The following is a 22,979-nucleotide window of genomic DNA, read 5'->3' on the forward strand; positions in this document are numbered from 1 at the left end:
AGCAGGAAAAGGCCCGAACGGCCCCTTGCTCCTTGACTCCCGAGCGAGGCGAGCCGAGGCCTTCCGAGGGTGCCCCGCGCTTCCCCAGCCGCTGCAGCTCCGGTTTCCGCAGACGCCAGGCGGGGACAGCCCTGCGCCGCCTCCCCCGCGGCCCGCCGGGTACTGTAGTTTTTCCGCCGCGCCCCGCGGATCGCCGCCGCCGCTCCTGAGCGGGCCGGGCCGGCTGAGGCGGCCGCGTGGTGGCCGCGGCTGGCGGCGAAGCGGGGTCACCCTCCCGTACGGTGCGCTGCGGCGTTGGCGCTGATAAGGCACCGCTCCGAGGACCGGGCAGGGCAGGCGCTGCGCAGGGCTCGGTGAGAATCGCCGGCAGCGGCCGCCGGCCGGTACCGTGCAGCCGCCCGCGCACCAGGAGCTCTGCCCTGGCCGGGCTCCCCGCCGATCCTGCGCTGAGCGATGCGGGCGTTCGACGTGCGGGGCGTGCAGATGGAAACACTTTACCCGTTGTTTTTTCAATTAAATCAGGAAAGTTTTGTTAGTGGTAGCTAGTTAAGGAGAAGTGGGAACAAACTTGTATCTTCTTTCTTTTAAAATGTTCCTGCTGTAGACCTCAGCCTTCGGGGTTGGGCGCGGGGCATTCCCGGGGATGAGCACCCGGCCTGGCACCTGCGAGCCTTTGGACACCAGCCGCGAGCCTTCTTGGGTACGGCAGTGTGGGACTGAGTGTACTCGGACCTGGGGGGAAGTTTAAGGGATTGGTTGAAACCAGTTTAAAACTCCAAGGTCAACAGAAACTTCTTTAAATGTATGACACTTCCTTTTTGTATTTTTAGAGCTACATCCCAAATGCTGTCACGGTCATCAATCTCTACTTGCCAGCAGAGCAACTGAAGTCTGTGGACAGACTCGTTTCTCTTCCTTGCCAGAGGCCAAGCACCCAAATGGGGTAATCAAAAGTTACTGATCTTTTTGTGTGCCCATATCTGTTCTTTGGGATCTGAGTGGAACCTTGAATTTTCACTGATATGAAGGAAAGAGAGAGTCCTTTAAATTTCTGGTGCTTTGCAATTATTGCTTGAAGGGAGCTAAACGCAGACACAGTGGTTGCAGTTGCTCTAAAAGAGCTGATTAGGGCAGTAAGTGGAGCATACTCTCTGGTGGATTTGCAGCATCACCAGTGACTTCAGAGCTGGCAAGGCAGGTTGTAGCTCATCAAAGTACACATGGATATCCAGAGTCCTGCAAGAATGTAAATGGATGAGGTTCTTGAATATACGCTGTAGACAGTAGTAAAATTCATGCTGCTCTATCCCGGTTCTCATAATCTGTAATAAAAAAACCCCATAGTTTGTGTTGAGAGAAATTATCTTTTGTTAGGCAATACATTTAAATATTCTTTATTTTGTAGATAATATGTTTAAAATAGTTTAAGTGATTGCATTTGGAGGTTTAGTAGCACATACTTCACTGCAAGTATGTGTATACATACATATGTGTAAAGTCTCAATAGCTCTTTTTTTTTCCCTTTTTCTGCCTTCCCGTGCAAGTAGCAGCCAGCAGAGGGTGTGCAGGGTAACGAGAAACCCTTCTTTGATTATTCACTTAGAATTGATACTTTAAAAGAATTTTACTTACCAGTTAAGTGGTTTAAAAAGTTTTGGGGTGTAATTCACTGCTAAAAAATCTTAGAGCAGTTCTTTTCTCCTATATCTAATTTTTCTTTTATGGCTGTGACTGCTCAGGGTTTTAATGACAACATCAATTGATTTAATTAGCCAACTTCAGGTCTGGCTAGCAGTTAATGTGTGTGCATTCTTCTGCATGTTCACCTGCACAAAGCTGTACTAAAGATGCTGTGTTTCCTTGTTTCTTAAAATTTCTCAATTAAACTGAGGACCTGATCTGTACTTGTACCAATGACAAAGCTGTAAAGTCTAAAAGGCAGTGCTCCACAGGGCAACAAAGACTTCCATGTGGCTCTTCAGCATGGTTATCGAGTGCATTGTTTCTTTAAGGGTTTTTTCCTGAAAAATAGTTATGCTGCTACAAAATTTAATAATTTTTATTGTAATTCAGTTTTATGTTAATTTCCTTAAATATGAATATTGAGTTGTTTTGATTAATAATCAAACTTAAAGCATTCCTGACTGTGACTGTGAACAGGGAAAGAACTCCTAATTATTTCAGGCAACATTTCTTGCTGTCATAACTTCAGGGTATGATCATCTTACCTGATAACAAGAAAGGGTGTTTGCCTGTTTCATTAACAAACTTCAGTTAAACAATCGAGTAATGACTCCCTTCAGAAAATTTGATTTAGGCTTACAAGTGGTTTAATGCATTTTGAGCTTTTAGTAGCCATGTTGCCAACTAATCTCATGATTTGTGGATGACATAACTCTCAGGAATGTACATGCATGTCCCAAGGGAGTTCATTCACATTTAACATAGATTGCAACAGGAAACTTCCTCACCTACCCCACTTGCCTTACATTTTCAGAATTTATCTGCTAAAATTGTTCAACTATCACTCAAAGGCTCGCTTTTTTTCATAGAAAGGCTTGCATATCTGGATTTTACTGATGTAAGATCATCTTAGTCATCTGACTATAGTTCCCATCTGTGCATCTTTTCATGTTCTTATTGAGATGTTTAGAAAGCCAAGAAAAATTATGTGATGAGCCTAGCAGCTGAATCATTGTATTTTATGGTGAATATCAGTGCTGGCACAGGAAATGCAAGATACTAACTCAGGTTTTTTTCAAATGATTGAGGGAGGAAGAGGATTTGTAAACAGTTTGCAATGTAATAATGGAATCTTTATCCAAGCATTTCTATAATTTAATAATAATAATAATTTTGGATTGTGGTTTGGGGTTTTGGAGGACTTTCTATTTGTTTTTATTTACAAGAATGCCTTTATGTAAATTACACATTTTGCAGAAATTGTCATGATGTCTTAATTTTCATGTATCATAATTATTATTTCATTATATCCCATATATGTTAATAATTATGGATTATCTTATGAAAAAATGCATACATATTTTCAAATAAAAACCAATAAAAGCTTGTAGTAATTTAAGTATAAATTGGAGTAGTTTTACTTGTTGAGCCGCATTAAAAAAAAATACAATAAACTCATTCTCTTTAGAAGAAGTTTTGAATTTTTTAATAGGTCTAAATGTTAGATTTTCACTGTATGGCAATGCTTCCATGTCTTGGTAACATTACAGTTTCAGCAGCCAAAATCAACAGTGATTTTATTTGGCATTGTCAGCTATAAGGCAAACTCCATTTTATTTAAACTTTGACAAATAAAAAGAAATTTTAATCTTTTTCCCGTTTTTTTCTTTAGGCTTAAAATGAGTAAACAATGCCCTTTTTAAAGCATGATTCATTTAAAAGTACATGTTAAATGAGGAATTGTTCATTTAATTGAAGCAATTCCTTTGCCAATCTTTATATTGATGTGGACAGATTAATAATTTTCAATTCACTGTACAAGACTTGTGATCAAATACTGCTATTTTCCTTGAGATAGAAATCTTTGTTTTGCAACCAATTTGCGCAGAATGTTTTCTAATAGTGTCTTATGCCTGTTCTTTTCTAACAACGTTTTGGGTTTCTAGCGCATTAATTTTGTATCTGTGGTTTTTATGGAAGCAGCATTGCAAAACAAGAAGAGAAAAAAGTAATAGGGGGAGGGTTTCATTTTACTTGTCTCATAGAAAGCTTACATTAACAAGAATACGCAAAAAAACCCACCAAAAATGCTAATATTAGCTACACGCACTTGTTTTCTTTCATTATTGATCCTTTATGAAGATATTCTAAGTAAAATATAGCAATATAAGATAAAATTATACATGTAATAGAAAAATCAAAATCACTTTGTCATTTCCACTGATGGATATTAAACATGTATAACAATTACATTTCAAAGACAGCAGTTAACAGGGATGAGGAGAATAAATGGCAGAAATGTTGGAAGGCTTTATGTGCTCTATGTTTACACTTTAAAAAGATACTTAATTTCCTATTTAAAAGCATAACACCATAGTCACAGTTCCAGAGTGAAATCTTTTGAAGAAAATGAGTGGGGTGAAAAATGTCAATTTTGCTAACAGTATGTAGCCACTAGAAGAACTGGTTTCTTTACTGATCATTTCTTGCTTGCATTTGTAAAGATACAGTATCAGTCTTTGGTTGTTTTACTGTGTATTTCTTTTCCTTCCCCTCCTTGATACACTTTGAAATGATACCATGTAATTTATCTTTTGACTGGTTTCATTCCAGTAGCCTACTTGGAGATTATTTGGGCTTTCAGCAGACTGAAGGGATGTTGCCACTTCTTTAAAAAGCATTTGAATTTATATTTTAGTAAATGATTTTTAGTAAATCTGATACCTGTTCTTGGTTATTTGACCAGTCTCTCATGTAAGTGACATAAGCAGTTGTGTTACTGCAAAACTGTAATTTGAGTTAAATGTGTTTTCAGGTTTCTCAACACAACAAACTTCATTACAAGGCTTTCTGCTTTATGTCTGAGGAAAAACAAGATGCAATACAGGCAACAAAGTAATAGACGACCAACGGTTCCACTCGGATCACGGATTTTAACTGATCCTTCTAAGGTCTTTGAGCATAACATGTGGTGAGATGTTTCTTCATGGATGATTTTCATATAATTTTGTACACTGTTTACTCTGATGAATAATGCTGTGAGTGTATAAAACAAGATGCTGCCAGAATAGACATATGAAGGTAGCACTAGAGGAAACCTGAGTCTGTCACAAGTAATCTGACAGTTACAACCTCAGTCACTTGTGTTAAAAGCTGCCAAGCAAATAGTTAGTCAAGGAGTGAAAGGCAAAATATTATTATGGATCAGTAATCAATTAGGAGACAGAGGATGCAGAGATAAGACAGTCCATGTTATTTAAAATGGCAGAAAGTTTCTAGGTACAATAACGTTGCATACTGGATTAGTGGCCTAGTCTAAAATTGACATAATTTTGAAAGGAACATGTAAATTACACATATTCTTCTAAAGGTATACTGAAGATTTTGCAGATAATTCAGCAGAAATTTTCAGACACTGTGCAATTATCAAAAAAAGTAAATAAAATCTTAACATAAATAAACAGTGTAATAGCAGAGAAGACATCAATGTGTAAATGCTGACAATAATAAGAATTGCCCTGATTTGCAACATCTCCATCTCTAAAAGGTGCTTTTGTGATTAATGTGTGCTCAGAAAAGAGTGAGAATGCTAGTCAACACAGTGGGGAAAATGGGATAGAAAAGCCTAAGATTTTTGATTGTGAAATGGAGATGAACACAAAACAGTTAAGTGATACAGAAAGTATTAGAAAAATAGAAGATTATCCAAGTCTATTTATAAAGTAGAATATCTGGTTTCCCAAATATCTACCTAAGATATTTGGGAAACCAGAAATTTCTATTCTTTAAATTTATCATTAAACCCAAGGAATATTAGTTGAAAAGTGGGAAATTTAGAAGTTATACAAAAAATTACTTCTTAAAAATTTTTAATGTATTTTTGAATTCTGTTACCATTTTTCAGAGCAAAGGTTTAGCAAAATTAGGAAAAGGGACTGGATGTGGCTAACAATAACCAATGGGTTGTCATAGGAGTAACGTGACATTTCAGGACTTAAGCTGAATTCATAGAAGTAATCTGAATTTTTTTTTACTTTCCTCAGATGTGCTCTCTGCTGTTAGCTGTCAGAGAGGTTACTGGACTAGCTTTTAACTTGCCAGGGTTTTTTAAGTATTTTTTATAACCCATTTTATCATTCCACTTTGCTTTTTAATAGAATTTATTTCAAAAAAATCTCTATATCAGTATTCTGATGAATAAAAATTTTTAAGAATATGATACAGAAGATTTTCTTCTTGTTAATAAACCAGTATCTTCGTTAGTCTTTCTAGTGTTTAAATTTGGGCTTAACTCGTTAGTTACGATACACAACTAGATTTGTCCCCTGTTAGTTCTAAGCTAGATGTCCCCAAGCTATGGTCCCTAACGCTTACCACTTTCAGGCTAAATTTGGAGTTGGCTATACTTCTTGGTCAAGAAGCTGGAAGCTGTCTGATTATTGTGTTAAGAGTGTAAAGTTTGTGTTTCATAAAACAATATGCAATGTAGTTCTTAAGCATCTTCCAGGCTTAGTGCTTCCTGCTAGGTGGACAAATTCTTTACATGAAATGTAAAATCAGTGTAAATGCTGATTGAAATGTAGGCTATATAATCAAGAGAGGAAAAGATTTTAAGAAAAGGGCCACCCTTTTTCTGTAACATTGTTTTTTGATCAAACTGTTTGTTTGTTTATTTTGTAATTTTCTTCCAAAATATTCATGTGTAGCTTCGGTTTTATCTGCTTCCCTTTGGTGACAGTCTAACATAGATTTATCAAACTTTGATGCACGTGGTTGGGATGGATTGTGAAGATGGAAGTGAAGAGACAGGTTTGTTCAGAAAGTGGATCTGCAGATGAATCTATGTAGCTCAGATGGGAAAACAGGTGAAATTGAATTGAAGCAGAGGTGCATGGAAGTTGTGATGGTCTTGATAAATCAAGAACCTGGCTATGCTGGGGGTTAGGTCATTGTTTCTGAAGCTCATTGCATTGGCAGGGTTCTCACTTGGGAGATAAGGAGAATTAGGATGTGGTGGTAGTGCTAAATAGATTACACAGGGTGAGCATGAGAGATTCATCTACTCTAACACTGATGTATGATGTCCTTTTGTTTTCTACTCATCATCTTTGTTAGTTCATAAAGTGGCATTCTTTTTGTGTGAATTGGCAGGGAGACAAGAGCTGCTACCATTCCTGCTAGAAATACTAAGTAAATTAAATTTGGGAACTAATGCTTTAGATGTCTATTGTGGTGCTTTTCTGTTGTTTTGAGAAAGAAGTAATGAATGATGCTAAACACTGGAGCAAAAAATGCCTGCTTCTGTTCAGGCCAGTAATTGAACCAGTTTTCACATTATCACAGAGATAATTAAACCCTAAGTTAGCAAATAAGTTAGCAGAAAAAGACTAAGTTGAATAGGCTGAACTGAAAGCAGCATTGTTTGATCTTATATCAGGCCTACTCGTGTTAACAGTTCATGGTGTAGTTAAAATGGATAGCTTGCTTTGCTGCTCTCAGTGTTCAGCTTAAAACACTTCTGTATTTAAACACTTCTGTGCTTAGAATTCTTGTGTGTCCTGATGTGTCCTGTGTTCCTACCAGCTTGTATTGCTGAAGGAGCTGCCTCATTTGAAGCATCCATACTATGTAAATAATTGCTATAAGAACAATGCAATGTCCCCTCTTTTGTAGATTTTGATCAAGAAGTGCTGCAGCAGTATTATTTGGGATCTAGCATACAGAAATTTCTACAAAAGCACCAAAAGGGACTTTATGAATTTCTAAGGAGGAAAAAAAAAAAGGCTGTTAATGAAGATGGAGGGCTTCAGGCACCTTTAGTATTGTGTGTAGAGCCCCTAAGGGCTCTGACAGACACACAGTGATGGATTAAAATTGATCAGCTAAAGATTACAGTGCAGCAAGTCATCTGTCAGAAGGGCTGACTGTGTATTATTGCCATCTGAATAGTCCTTGGTTTCAGTCCTTGGAATAGGCAAGGTCAAAACCAGTGATAGCAGTGGGGGAAGCAAGTCTTTCCAAGAGGATATCTGCCTGGTAATGTTTCGGTCACTCAGTTTTATTCTACTGCAGCATGTCTGTCAGAGCTATGACACTGCACAGGAACATTTGGTATATGAACAAATACAAGAAGGGGAGAGGCAACCTGCTGGGGACAATAACGAGAAATATTTCAGTAGAGAGGCGGAAATCAAGTCTGAGGCAAGCAGACAGATACATACCAATTAGTCTCCCACAATTAACAAAAGAGGAACAGTGAAGGTCTAAGAATTAAATTACCTATATGTCACCAAGTACGGAAAAGGAAGATGCTCATTAGCTTTTGGAGACAATCAACTCTTTTCAAGTTGGCACCTTCTTCCTTTTCCCATAGCAACCAATGGAATTTTAGTCATGAGTTTTCAGTTAGCTGATTTCAGTAGGATTAGGATCTAATTGATTACTTGAATTATATGATCTAATTTAATCTGTTCAGACTGGACAGTTTGGAGGGACAGCTGATTGGCTTTTGAAAATGTCCTGCAGCACATTTTTGGGGACTCTCCATTGTGGTCTGATCCAAACCAGAATCTGCAGGGAAGGCAGTTCAGTTATCATGGTCAGATCTGGGCTTGGTTCTGTGACCATGGATAGCATTTAGGTAACTGCTTTACACAAGTATAGATGGCATAGACTTTGGAAACATTGCAGCACTTGTTGACTTTTCTTACAAATGTCTCATTCTGGTGGTTTTTTTTTTTTTTTTTTTTTTTTTTTTTTTTTTTTTTTTTTTTTTTTTTTTTTTTTTTAAATATTACCTATCTCTATTCCTCAGAAAAGTAAAATCCTGTTCATCAATTCCACCCATTGCAATTGAATAGGTGGATTATGCTCCCTGTTTCAGAACAGTTGATTTCTTTGCTAGTCCATAGTTCCTCATCATAAACACTATTAATGTGAGATGTTTCTTGCATTAGGGTGTTTGTTGGTAGGTCTCTTATTGTATTCATCTAAATACAGTTCTAATGGGATACTCAAAATACACTCCTGTAAACACACTCAATTTGCAAGATACATATAATCCTGTTATTAATAAAAGAAATACATTCTACTTTAGTCTCTGCAGTTGGGACATGTTGCTTAATCACTTGACTTTTATGTAATTAGTAATTAATTTTTATCTATCATACAGTGAAACTTAGATTTTAACTGTCAGTCTTCTTGTGGTCACTTGCTTGCACTCAAAAAATTAAAAAAGGTATTTGAGACACTGTAGCTAATTCATGACTGTTTTTCCTGGGAAAAAATGTTATGAAAAACCCTATTGAAAAGCTGTTGCTTCAATTGCCTTCTTCAGGGACCACATGCAATGGTCACAAGAAGAAGAGGAGAATGCCAAGAAAAAAGCAACAGATAACTCTCTTGTGAAAGTTCAATCAGAAGACCAAGGTAACAAATTTCAAATGGTATAAACATTTTTAATGCTCTTTATTAAAACATTTGAAGATGCTGTATAATTCAGGAACACTCTTCTTATTTCTACATTCTTTTGTCTTTTTGTCTAAATTTTTAAATTTTGTTTTTTTCCCTTTGTTGCCTCAAAGGATCTCACAGTGTGTTTTTCCTAACAATACAGTCACTTATTTGAACAGTTTTGCAATTAGAATGGCAGTAGACTCCGTGTAAAACACATGCATCAATATGTTGCAGTTGTTCTGACCTGTTTCACAGTCTTCCAGAATACAACTCCTACTACACAAGGCTTTTACAGACTCAAAGGGAATGAATTGGCAATCAGCTAGGGTGCTGGGGATGAAGATTCCCATGTACAATATTCAAACGCTTTTCAGTGATTTGGGAACTATTTAGAGAGCTCGTGTTTGTACATTGCACCGTATTTCTGTTAAATGCCATGAAAGTTGCAGTGGTCCCAGCTGGTCCCAGCTTGCTGCCTTTGCCAGGCTGAGCTGGGAGTGCTTCAGGAATCCATGTGTTCACTTTGTGTGGAAGGTGTTCCAATACATCCTGCATGGTCTGCTCTCTAAGGGATTAAGGAATTTTGTGCCTGTATTCAGAAGGAAATGTAATGTATTCTGGGTTTCTGAAGAGTGATAGCTCTAGTTTCAAACTCGCAAACTAAACCATAGACTAAACTCTAGGGTAGTTATGAATGCTAAAGCTGGAATATCAACTTGATAGTAGCATAGAAGACTGGATTCTTCATTTGTTGTTCTGTTAGAAGGATATTCTGAAAGTGGTTTCTTGGATATCCTGTGCCTCAGTTTACTTAGCCTGTCGTAAATCTGTCAGACAGTGTTATGATCCTATGCCTTGCTGTAACTAAGGCACATGTTGGAGTTTATTTGGATTACCTGAGAATGTGCCTTGCATTGTGTACCCTTCATCACCGTGAATACTCTGAGATTGTCAGCCTGCCTTTCTCTGTTACCTCTCACATTCTTTATCTACATACAAGAGTACAATGTTTGTTTTTCAAAAATTACATTTAATATCTTAACTTGATTTGTATAAAAAGCTGAAAAAGAGCTCATAATTGAAAAGTAAGCTGTGTGGCTGTGTGCTCATTGAATCTTGCATTCTTCATCTACAATCAATTAGAAGTTAGTTTGTGCTGGTGAGAAATGGAATAATCAGGCATTTGTCTATTGCCATGAAACACAAGAATCCAAGGACATTTCCTATGAATGCCCCTCTGTTTAGAATTTGAATAGGTGAGCATTGCTGGTAGTGTTCCTTCAGAAAGCTTCAGCTTCATTCTGCAAATGGAAGTACATTTTGGCCTATTTGTGTAAACAGTGAACCAGACCAAGACTAATGAGCAGGTTATTTTGGAGCCTTGAAAACTACAGTAAGGGTAAAAAAGACAGATTTCAACAATGCTATTAGATTACTAAAGTAGAAGAGCTCTGGTGAGCCTTTTTAAAGCAAGAGCAGTGTAACTGAATGAACTCATGAGAGGAATTTGATTTACATATTAGATGTGCAGTTTCTTCTCAGGCATGCTTGCTAGCAGTTGAAGATCCTGTTATGGAGAAAATTTGATTGACAAAGTAAAGGTTTTTTTGGGTTTTTTTTGTTTGTGTGTTGGGTTTGTTTTTTTTTTTTTGTTGTTGTTGTTGGTTGGTTAGTTGTTGGGTGTTTTCTTGTTTTTCCCTTTGTTTTTTTTGGTGGTTTTTTTTGGTTGTTGTTGTTTTGGTGTTTTTTTTTTTTTTCTTTGGTTGGGGTTTTTTGGTTTTTTTTCTTGGAAGTTTATATGTTTTTTAGTTATGTAATTTTTACATGCTTCGGAATATTTTGTGGGTAGGGTAACTAAATACACAAAATAAAATAAAAATTTAATAATACGGCATGCATGCTATTACACAGAGATACAGGAATTACCTGTGCAACAATGCAAAGTGTTCCTTCACTCAAACCATATCATTCCATATTAATATAGCTTGAAAGGCTGACTTTAGCTATTTCTTTCCTTCATTTCTGAAATCTGGAAAACTTGATGTGAATTTAAGTACAAGGGTTCTGAGCAGACTTGTAGGAAAACTGTGACTATAGCAAGGGATGATAATAATTAAAGAGTCTTTTGCCTAGAAGGGTTTTGGTTTTTATACTGAAGCTGAGCAACCTATAAATGTGCAACTTAAACTATTTGAAATCTGATATATATATGACCTCAGTCTACTCTGAACTTTTAATATAAAACAGGCCTGTACAATTACAATTACACGGCTGGGTCCTGCCCTTTAATAATACAATTGGATGTATTAAATGTTAATTTTAAAACATTATGCAGATTTCTGGGACAAGGCATTCTGCCACCTCCTTACCACTTCCCACTGCCTGTCTGTGCCTCTAATGATAATTCTGTCTTGTTTATCTCTGATAAGCCGTAGCAATTTAGGAAATAATATGCTAAGATTTAAAGAGAGTAGTAGAAGTGCACTGTACATTTATATTAAAAGAATTAATGTGTTGGTGTGAGTGAGAACAAAATGGGAAAGGCAGCACATTATATGAGGTACACTTTTGCAGCAAGAGATGTCAGGGGTAGCAAGATAGTTCTGCTAATGCTTTGGAAATAACGGGGGAAAAAACAAGGAAAAAAATTTGGGTTGGTCCTTAGGAGGGATAAGGAAGGGAAGACCATCAACAAAAGAGACATTGAAAAGCTGTAATTCTTATCTTTTTATCAGCCTTCCTTTGAAAGGGTTAGCTAGCTCCAGTCCAGTGACTAGCACAATTAGTGCTAGTGAGGAGGAGGAAAGATTTTGTTCTTGAAGTGAGAAAGAGCAGGTTACAAAGTACGTCCATAGAGTACATGGATGAGTGGAAAAGCAGAAAAGAGAATATTTGCTTTTTAAAAAAGGAGGTGGGGAAAAAAAGAAGAATCAGATAATTGGTTTTTATTCCTGGAAATATACTGGAAGAGTACATCCAGAGCTGAGCTTGCAGACATTGGGTTCAGAAGAACAAAGGACATGAATACTGGCCAGCAAATATTTTTTCAAGAATAAATAATGTAAAATCAAGCTAATTTCCTTCTTGGAGAAGGTTACAAGCCCTGGGGATAAGGGAAAAGCAGCAGATGTCCTGAAGTTTATCCTTAGTCAGTCTTCTGACTTGTTTTACTTGACATTTTCATAAGCAAGTTAGGCAAGTGAGAGCTAATGAAACTACTTTTGGGTGAATGAATGCCTAGAGAGATCCATTCAGAATGAAAGGCTGTGCTGGGCAGAGGAGTGTTTTATTCTGTGTCCAGTTCTGCTTGGTATTTTCATTAGTGGCCTCAGGAAATTCGAGACTTGAAGGTGATACTAAGTGAAAACATGTTTTAAGTATGGTGAAAGACAGGATTAATATGTATAAAGATCTGGACAAACGGTGGAAAAAATAATCTGAAATATATAAATTTGCTAAAAATAAGTGCAGATTGCTTCAGAATAATTCCTTGAGAAAAAAAAAAAAACAAACTAGGTTTTGAAACAATTGGCTTGGTAGTCATTTTGCAGAAGAAGATCTGAGAGTTGTGGTGAATCACTAGCTGAATCAGCAGTGTCACGCTGTTGCAAAATGGCAAGCTGGGAGTTATAAACAGGATTACAACCTGGAAGCCTCATAAAATACTCCTTTTGCTCTGCAATGATAATGCCTTTGCCAGAATGCAGCACTCAAAAGTAGTAAATCAATTGGAGAGAATCTAGAGAAGAAAAATTGAAATTATCAGAAGTCTAAAAATCAAAAAGAAGAGCGTTAGGTTTAGACAATCTAGAAAAGAGATTGTTTATGGAGGCATAGTAAAATACTTCAAACATGTAAATAGGTGTTGCAAAGAGAAAAGAGAGTAATCTTTGCTTTGTCTGCTTGATCCCTAGCTGGGACAAGAATTGCTCAATCTAATTGCAAGATGGAAGTTCTTAGGTAGTGGAAAAGGTGTAGTGGGAAACTGTAGAAAATTAAGGACTGTAATATATTGCTGAAGAAAGTTGTATGAGATAGGTGGTATTTCAAGAATAAGTTGGACAGATTTTTGTGGAGAAGGGATATGAATTTCCTGAGTGTGTGAAATCCCTTCCAGTCCTACTTTATGACATTCTAACACTCAGTTAGAATGTTTTGTCAATTAAAAGTGAACACAAAAGTCTGTTGTAGGACTCTGAAGTGTTTTGAAAATAAGAAAGCAAGTATGTTCCTTCTGTATTGTTGAATGCTTAAAAGTGAATTATGGTCTATTTGCTATGCAGTAGCATTTATCAGTCCAGTTCACAGAACTGGAATTTTTTTTAATAAGTGATGAGGTACCAACAGATTTGCAATTGATTACAGAATTTCATAAAGCGTGAAGGAATTTCAATTTACTATTTCTTAAATAATTGAAAAGATACATTGTTTTTGTAATTTGAGACATTAAAGCTTCTCTAAGAATCTTGAGATTGCATATTTTGGTGTCACTACACCAAATTTGTCACTACAGCACATTTTAAAAAACATGCTGTAAGCCTGTCCACCCTTTCCTAATTGATATAAAATCTAATTAAACCTTCATAGGAGTTACTTTGAGCACAAGTTAAGGTGAGACACAATATCCATGTGTTTTAATTTAAATGTACAATGTGTGGAACTGTGGATTTTTAAACTGTATATATGAGGTCCAAATTATATATTGCTTTAGAGTATTTTCTCGCTAAGCTCATATTCACCAAGGTTTTGTTCTGTTTTAATTTCAGATAAATATGAGAGAGAAGCCAGTAAATACTGGAATGAATTTTACAAGACACATAAAAATAACTTTTTCAAGGATCGCAATTGGCTGTTTCTGGAGTTTCCAGAAATTCTTCCAGAAAAAAGGAGACAAGAGTTCAAAACAGAAAAAATATCTTTGGAACACACAAAAATAAATAATGACAACAGCTTTTCACTCAAAAATGGAATGTTTGAAGAAGGAGAAAAATACTGGGAGAAAAATTATGGATCTGGTTCTACTGCTGTACAAGGATATTTATATAATAAAAATCAAGTAAAAGCTCTTACTGACAATCCTCAAGGTAAAAACCGTGGAGAAGAACTTGGCCAGGTAGAATCCTTCCCTGGCTGTCATGCCACTTACCGAATATTAGAGGTAATGCACTGCAGATGTTCTGCCCATCATACAAAACTCCACTTAATTACTCAAAAATCTAAGACCCTTACTAAGTATCAAGAAAGCAAGCCTTTGGAATTTTACATACTACATTTGTTTATGGCAGAAACTTTCAGAGAAACCTAAATCTGGACTTGGTTTTCCCTTTAAAGTTTTTCCCAAATCAGAATAGGGCTAGATTGTCAGATTCCATTTTCATTGAAAGTCAGGTTTCTTATTCCCTAAGGAAAGGTGTGAGTTTAAGTGCTTTCTCTCAAAGTACAAGTACTTGCTGCATTCTTGCCAAATGGTGAAATTGGACCAGAATATTGCATTTTCTTATGCAGTTTGAGAGACAGATTCTCTTAACTTTAGAAAGATGCTGGGGAGAAATGTGATCATGTACACGATTCGAGAATTGTGGTATTAGATGATTATACCTTTTCTGTCCAGCATACCTTCAAGTGTAATGGGTCCTACTGGCCAGCTAATTTAAGACAAAAATAACAAAAAAAAAAGGTTTTATTTGCTCATTTATTTTAACTTTATCTTTCTCTTCTGATTTTAGGTTGGTTGTGGAGCTGGAAACAGTGTCTTTCCTATTCTGAAAGTTCTATGGTAAATAGTGTTGGATTTCCAAATATGAATGTTGTATTCATACCTTCATTTTCACCAAATGTTGGTGCTGGATCAGTGCTGCAGGAAGTGTTGAGTAAACCCTTTTACAGCGCTAAGATTCTTAGTCTGTAAAACCACAAATAGTGTTGGTAACATCAGTATAGGGTACTCCTCATATTGCTCCACCTGGTCTTGGGGGATCTTATTTGCTGACAAAGTTTGTCTTTGGGTGCATTCAGGCTGAGTTCTTGTAGTTAATCAGGAGGGTGAAATAGTCTCTTGTCTTCTAGTTCACTCTAAAGTTACCATGTATCTCTTCAAAAGGCCAAAATTATAGAGACCATAGATAATGGCATGTGATCTACTGGAAAGAAGTTCTATTTTTTTCTGAATTGGCTGGCATATTTGTTACATTACTTGTGGTCTTAGTGTCAAGGCACAAGTTCTGTATCACATTACTTAATTCATTGAAACATCTTAATCCACTTAGCTTCCAGTTTTAGAAAAATCTGTTATGACAGCTTGTCCTCCCATCCATGTAGGCAAGAAGGTTTTATTGGAAAGGCTATGTATGTTTCAAGGGTTGAAATAGATTTCTTTTTATTCATGCCTTTAAGAGCTTGAGAACAACAAAATTCATTATTCTATAAATGAATTCTGATTGCTAGTCTCACCATTATACAAAAATACTCCATTTTGCAGATATGGAAACACAGCAGGAGGAATTGAGTGGTGAACCAGGGTCGTACATGAAACCTCTATGTGTTATCAATGCATCTTCATCCCACAACAAATGCTTTGTTTAGACAGCCTGTAGTAAAAGGAGAGCTTGGTTTCATATGAAAATTTTGAAAGGAACCCTATATAGGAAAAGATATTGGTGTGGCTGTGTTGAAAAAGATGAGACAAACTTTTGTGTTTTCCTCACAGGAGGCATTAGTCATAGATAGGCATTTCTGATAATTAAGAATCTACAAGTTAGGTATTCTTCCTGGAGATCTCTATTCATGTGTAAATCCTTCAGTCAATCACATTGGTTGAGACATTGAGCAGCTTGCTTGTTTGTCTTGTATATGACCTAATGGAAAAATCTCTTATCTCTAAGCAAGCTTGGCATTATAGAACAGTTGGGTTTACTCTGAATTTAATATTATAAAAATTGCCATTCTTGCAATTATATGCATATAAAAGAATATATCTATCTGCATATATTTATATGCATATAAAAACAAGTCAATGTCAAACAAGTGTACCCTGGCTACAAAAGAAAATTTCACTAAGGTTAGTAATGTAACTCTTAAACCTCTTCTCCCTGCCTCCCTTAAAATTTAAGTTAGTGCTTTTTAATACAGTGTGTCATGAAAACATCCAGATCAAGCCAAGTCTTAAGTGGACTTTTTACATGGTTCCTACTCCAAAAAAAAAAAAAAAAAACCACCAAAAAACCCCAGCATTCTAACAAGTCTATTAGGTAATCAGCTTAACCTTTCCCAAGGGACAGACTGGGTCCAAAGCCTGGCTGCTTGTCCTCATTCATAATAAATATGTAAATTCATCAATTTTCATGGTGGTCACTGAGCTGATAAAGGTTTTGCTCAGCAAACCAAACAAGCATGGAGTATATTTTGTTGCAGAAGCATTCTCCTGTTGAGCCTTCAGGAGTCACTAGCTTAGCTGTGTATACTGTGAGATCTTAAAGGCACTGGCAGAGTTTACTGATTCCCTTCTAAAGAAGCCATCTATCCAAAATCTTAAATATATTTTTAATTAATTAAATTGATCATGAGTTGATCGTGAGGTCATCTCTTAGTGAGTTTTGAGTAGCTTTCTCAGTTTATCCTTCAGAGGTGAAAAAACTTTTCCCTAAAATTACTAATATCTGATGAATGGTACAAGGAAATTTGCAGCTGGCTGAGTCTTGGATGAGAAGAGAAAGGAAAACAGTGGTACAGGAAATTCTTATTCATCCTAGCTGGAAAACAAAGGAGATAATGGAGTACAATAACCAATAATGTTTAATCAAATCAAAAGAACAGCAAGATGATATATGGAACCCCAAACTTCTATAGAACTGGATGAGTTTTGCAACTCTCCATCCCTGCCCAAATCATATTGCTAATTAAACTGCATGCATGGGCTAATAATGCAGTGCTCCTGTAAGAAAATGTGACCTTTTAATGTGCATTTATGCATTACAGCACCTGGACAATGTCATCAGTTCTGACAGCCCTCTGTGACCTTTTTTCTTTTCCTTTTTGCTTCCTCCCAGACAAGACTATAATTCTTTTTGTACTAGCTGTCTGTTGGTATTCTTATGATTTGTCTGCCCTATTGGTTCATTACAACCTATGTGGCTTTCCATGTGCTAGACATCAATAAAAAGCATGCTTGATCAAACCTGTGGAGAGCCCCAGAGGACCCTCTGAAGTTTCATGAACACTGATATAGACTTTCATCTTACACATTAATAATTTTCTAACTGATGTTGGTTTTGTTTTCCTAGCAGTACACCTGGAACCTTTCTATACTGTTGTGATTTTGCTTCAGGAGCAGTGGAGCTGGTAAAGGTAATTCATGCACTTGCTTTAGAGTACCTTACAAGCCTGTAATTCAGGAGGCTGCCAGGAAGCCATCTTCATGAAAAAGAATGTGATGGCTTTGACAACTTTTACCTGAAGTTTTCAATATTCCAAAGAACAAAGTCATACTGTATGCAGAGAGGAATGAATACCATCAGTGAGCTTGCTTCTCAGCTTGAGTAAGATACCGGACAGAATAGGCTTTTATATGAGATGTTTTACAATGCAGAATAATTGAAGAAAAAATGTTTCTTGAGTCACAGTAAACGTATTAACTACTACTGTTCTCTCTGTGCCTCTTTTCATCTTTTTCCTGACAGGCACATTCGTCCTACAATTCAGCCTGGTGTTCTGCCTTTGTTCATGATGTGTGTGATGATGCTTTACCCTATCCTTTTCCAGATGAGATCCTGGATGTCATTCTCCTTGTCTTTGTGCTCTCTACTATTCATCCTGACAGGTAAATGAAGACTAAAGGGCAAAGCAAATGGGTTAAATCTCTTTTTTAACTGAAGGTTTTCAATTATAGCAAAAGATGATGAATCTTTGTTATTCAATAAGCTATAGCATATATAAGGTATTTTAAATGCTGTTTGCCATTTTCAGGCTTCAGGAGAAAAGCTGGTCAGGCTAATTAGAATTAATGAGTCTCCAGTCTCCATCAAAATACAAGGGATATATTGTAACTAAGTACATCTCTACTAGAAGTGACAGATTCAAAAAAAGGCAAATTAAAAAACCAGATTGACAGTCTTCTAGAAGGCTGTTATTTTTAGTGATCAAAACCAAACATTCATGATTTAACACCTTACCATATGTTGATATGGACTTAGATGGCTGATTTAGCCACATTCAAATGCTTACATGCAGCCCATTTAAACTAAAATGCATCTATAATTTTGTAACTCGTTTGGATTACGAACATTTGATTGGATTTTCATGTATGGTGTTGAGTACTGTTAGCCTTTGCTAATGCCTCTCGATATCTAATGAACCAAATTTTATGACTTAAGGATGGCTTATTGTGAACATGACCTTTTTCAATGAAAAAAAATGTAAAAGAGGGCATGTAAGTTAAACTTTTTGACTCTAACTAGGTTATATGAAGGGAATTACATGCTGTTTGTGTGATAATACATTTATTACTTCAAGAATGTCATTAAAATGGGCTTGGTGTACAGAGGAGTATTTGCCTGTGAACTGTTTCCCTGCTACTAGTGATAAGCTTTATACAGAAAAACCTTCCCTGTATAGGATATTTCTCCTTTCTGTTTATTCAGAGATGAGCACGAGTCACACCATGGTCCAGGTTTCAAAAACAGTTCAATCAGGAGACTTCAGATCTCTGTAACTCCAGTGATGCTACCAGAATGAAATTGGACAACAGTGATTCATTCAGTCACTGTTCCTGTAGAAGCAGTAATCAGATGTTCTGTCAGAATTTCTGTGGATCTTTTCCTATTAGTCTCTTAAGAATACATTTGAGGTTTTTGTGGTTGATTTTCTGTTTTGTTTGTTTTCTTTTTGTTGTTTGTTTGTTTGTGGGTTTTTTTTTTTTTTTTTTTTTTTTTTTTTTTTTGGGTTTTTTTTTTTTTTTTTTGAGGGAGGTAGGTTGTCATTTTTGGTTTGGGTTGGGTGTTTTTTCCCCAGGGCTGACATGGATGCTTTTGTGTGCATGTGTGTATACACAAACAGAGATTTTCATGTAATTATTTGTGTTTTGAGACCCACTTTCCAAAGATGTCTTAGTCATTACTGCCATCTCAAAGAATTAAAATGACTGCATAAAGGAAAATGTGATCCAGATTCATCTTGCTCAGTATACATTTTTTTCTGGAAACTTTGAAAGTGGGAAATGAAAAAGAAAACCAAGGGAATCATAGTGCAGAACTTACGTACTTTGAAAAGATGGAAAATACATGTGAGAGGGAGACATTTATATTCAGAAAATTGTTACTTAGTAATTTCTCTCTAGGCTGTTGTATTTAGTTTTTGAAAATTGCTACTCTTGTAGTCAATTTTTAACACACTTAATTCTGCTAGAAGGCACCTCTAAAGTTTGGTTGCAGAATTAGAAGTATTACATTTTCTTCAAGCTGTATAATTAATGCCTTCTAGTTCTGCTGGATGAAATTTCTCAAAGCACTTTCACTTTCTGTGCACATAAACGTCTTTCTGTGTGTGCAAAACTTCTGTTTATATAGACAAGGCTGTAATTCTGTGCACAACTACTGTCCTGAACAGTCTCTTATTCTTAGGTGGTGCTGCCTTTTTGGTCTGTGGCAGCAAACTTGATTGCTTATGTTTGCAAACTTCACCAGCATCTCATCTATTCTCTAAGGATGCAAGGGGTTGTAAATAGGTTGGCTAAGCTACTGAAGCCTGGAGGAATGTTGTTATTTCGAGACTACGGAAGATATGATACAGCTCAACTTCGCTTTAAAGAAGGTAACTCCTGAATGGTTTTGTATTTCACTGTTCATTTCAGCTCCTTACGGAAAAAAATGTGACATGTCCTTTTTCATTACTTCTCTAATTTCTTAGGTCATTGCTTGTCAGAAAATTTTTATGTAAGAGGAGATGGAACCAGAGTATATTTCTTTACCAAAGGTATGGAATGTTACGGTTTCATAGAATGGGTTGACTGTTTCTCAAGGTGATTTGGATTATGAAAGCTCATCTTAAAACATAAATTTAAAGAAGGTTTTATTTGCTTTTTTAAAAATTCTCTGCTTTTAAAAATCACAAAGCTAACTGTTGTAAGAAAATAATTTCCTTTGTGTGCACACTTGTTCTATTTGGGGTCCTGCAAGGTTGCTTACAGACATCACTGGAAATTTCTCTTCAAGTAACCTGCGTGTAATTGTATGCTCAAATTTTATTATTTAAACATGCACATGACTTCTCTGTTGAAATTGAGGTAAACATGCTTGGAAGGAGAGTCTGTAGCTATATATGGCATAAAAGTCTAGATTGTCATTTGTCAGGGGAAGTAGCTTTATCTTGATAGTACGTGAACAGTGTCCAAATGGCATACATCTGTTTACTCAACTGTGGCATCTTGAACCCTGTGAAGAAAAGGTGTATATGGATGCTGTGAGTAATAATGTGGTTTGGGCCTCAACATAATGGTTTTTACTGCAATATAAATCAAGAGCTGTGAAAATGAATGTCTAACAAAAGCCTTATTACAGGCAGTGTCCTTTAGCTTTCAAATTGCAAAACAGATTTACTTCCATCTTTCATTGAACTACAGGTTGGTAATTACTAAATTCTACAAATGATTTCTTTTTAATTGCAATAATTCTTCATCTGAAAAAATAGATGAGGTATGGAACATGTTCACCGTGGCTGGATTAACTGAAGTACAGAATTTAGTTGATCGGCGATTACAAGTAAACAGAAAGAAAAAAGTGAAAATGCAGCGAGTTTGGATACAAAGCAAGTTCCAAAAACCATTGCTATCTCTGCATAATCCTGAAGAAAACACCAAAAGGCACCCTTGTCAATAACTGTACTCCAGAAATGCAATACAGAATTGAACTTCAGAAACTGAAGCAAATTTAAGTATGTGTATTTTCAGTAAATGTTAGCCACTGAAAAGTATAAAAAAGTTCAATAAATGTATTGAACTGAAAACCTTTCTCCGACTTCCTTTTCTTCCTAAATACATACATGTGAGGAAAATCTGGGGGGAAATAAAGGCCATTTCTGACTTCTGCTTTATATGCAATAATCTTTTAATAACTGTGACCAGGCGTTATTTTACTCCTTTGAATATGACTAGTCAATAAGTATAAGTAGATTCCTCATTCATGTTGAAATTCACAGTATGTAAAAAGCTTAGTCTGAAGCATAATTGTTTCAGAGATTTAGAGAAACAGAGTATCTGTTCTCACTATTACAGGCTGCACTGTGTTAATTTCTGAGGCACATCCTTTTCAACCATTGTGTCTTACAATTGTATTTCCCCTTTGAAGGGAAATTTCTTGCTGCATAAATGATGAAGACAAAAATCTTTTTCCAATTTGCATGTAGCTGTAATTTCACACTAACTGCATGTGATATGTATACATACCAGATTACTCAGTGACTTTTGTCCTCCACTGTGACTGATTTAATATGCTGTCTCCACTGTTCATCTACATGCTCATAAGGAACATGCCAAATTCAAATGCAATGCATTACACTTAAAGTGCTCTAGGTTGTAAACTGCACATGTTTCATGTAGAAAACCATTACCAAAATGCCAAAACAGTTCTGAAATCAAATAGTTATTATTGGATAGTTGTCTGGATAAATACAAACATTATTTTTATGATATGTTAGATACGCTAGAGGGAGAAGCAGAAACAGTAGTCCTAAATACACTTTATTAATAGTGTTATGGGTTAATGTAATCATACAAGAATAGTAATCTACCTGGCAGCTGAGATATTGTTGTTGTTTACAAAAAGAAGTTGCTTTATAAGGATTCTATATTAGAAAGAAAAAACACAGTATTTTTTATTGACTGGGTGGGGATATAGTAAAGGATAGGACTAGTCCTGTCCTTTAGTACTTCAAATTCTTTTAAGAAGAAAAGTGAACTGCAAGCACTGTTTTCAAATGTAGAACATGATGCTGAGGCTGTTGAGCTCATATTTAGATTCCACTATGCCACTTTGCTATTTAAATGTAATTTTAAATCACTTTGCCACAAGGAGGAGAGAACAAGAAAAAGGTGAATGAATAAAATAAATCTCTTTATTTTAACAAGGGTGTGTAAACTATAACATGTAGTTTTGAATGCCATTAATACAGTGACACTCAAAGTCTCTTCTGTTGCTTTTGTTTTAGGCTGAAGGGTAAACATGTCACAGCTGATCTTTTTGCAAGTTATTAGTTGCTAAGCTAAGGAGGACTGATGGTCTTCTAGGAAGAAAACCCTAAATTTTCTAAACAGGGATGCCAAATATCTTCATCCCCTTTAACCCAGATGTGTTTCAAGAATGAGTTGCAATAAGAGGTCTGATCCTGCATTTTTGATCTATTTGAAGCTCCCATTAGAGGAAGATACTGTTTTATGAATTAAGAGGCTTAGGAAGCTTTGGTTTGCAATAGCATTACTGTAAACTGCAATAAAACTTGTAGCATAAATCAAAGGTTAAAACACAGCTGTATTTCTTAAAGCCCTAAGAGATTGTAGCATCTTCATAGAAAATATAAATAAATGTCTCCTTATATTTTAAATATGTTGCTATTCTGTTTTATTAATTGTGACTTCTGAATATACATAGCTCTTAGCTAGCACACATCATTTTCACTTGTAGAATTTTCCAGGGAAGTGATGATGATAAGTTCTTGAGCATCATGCAGACTTATTCGTGTGTGTGATGTAAATTTTCCATTTGTAGAGGCTAATGTAATGTTTGCTTTGGCACTCACGAGGCTATATTGATTCTGGCAAGATTTTAATATGCTATGTTGTTAGTTAAACAAAAGTG

At 36.1% G+C, this 22,979-nt stretch overlaps 1 protein-coding gene across 6 annotated transcripts; it reads left to right on the top strand.

Annotated features, from left to right (window-relative positions):
- Positions 1-67: 67 nt before the first annotated feature.
- Positions 68-22,707, top strand: METTL8 (methyltransferase 8, methylcytidine). Of its 6 annotated transcripts, XR_008431758.1 has the most exons (13): positions 170-353; positions 605-700; positions 831-943; positions 4,499-4,654; positions 9,020-9,111; positions 13,905-14,296; positions 14,865-14,914; positions 17,418-17,481; positions 17,814-17,953; positions 19,835-19,941; positions 20,038-20,103; positions 20,818-21,060; positions 22,333-22,707. XR_008431758.1 is itself a non-coding variant. In XM_053947180.1 (12 exons), exons 2-12 carry the CDS (start codon positions 644-646, stop codon positions 21,003-21,005), a joined length of 1,425 nt encoding a protein of 474 aa, XP_053803155.1. In that variant the 5' UTR covers positions 170-353; positions 605-643; the 3' UTR covers positions 21,006-21,120. The 6 variants fall into 6 exon arrangements, 5 of the variants coding, with proteins under 5 accessions (XP_053803160.1, XP_053803155.1, XP_053803156.1 ...); XM_053947180.1 differs by lacking the exon at positions 22,333-22,707 and having other exon boundaries at positions 20,818-21,120; XM_053947181.1 differs by lacking the exon at positions 22,333-22,707 and having other exon boundaries at positions 17,421-17,481; positions 20,818-21,120.
- Positions 22,708-22,979: the final 272 nt, after the last annotated feature.

The sequence above is a fragment of the Vidua chalybeata genome, chromosome 7 (genome assembly GCF_026979565.1).
Source record: "Vidua chalybeata isolate OUT-0048 chromosome 7, bVidCha1 merged haplotype, whole genome shotgun sequence".
In the NCBI taxonomy this organism is placed as follows: Eukaryota; Metazoa; Chordata; class Aves; order Passeriformes; family Viduidae; genus Vidua; species Vidua chalybeata.

Coding starts and splice junctions, on each gene's coding strand:
- METTL8 (XM_053947180.1), top strand. CDS start 644: ATGAGCACCCGGCCTGGCACCTGCGAGCCTTTGGACACCAGCCGCGAG. Junction 701..830: donor CCAGCCGCGAGCCTTCTTGG/GTACGGCAGTGT, acceptor TTGTATTTTTAG/AGCTACATCCCAAATGCTGT. Junction 20,104..20,817: donor AGTATATTTCTTTACCAAAG/GTATGGAATGTT, acceptor CTGAAAAAATAG/ATGAGGTATGGAACATGTTC.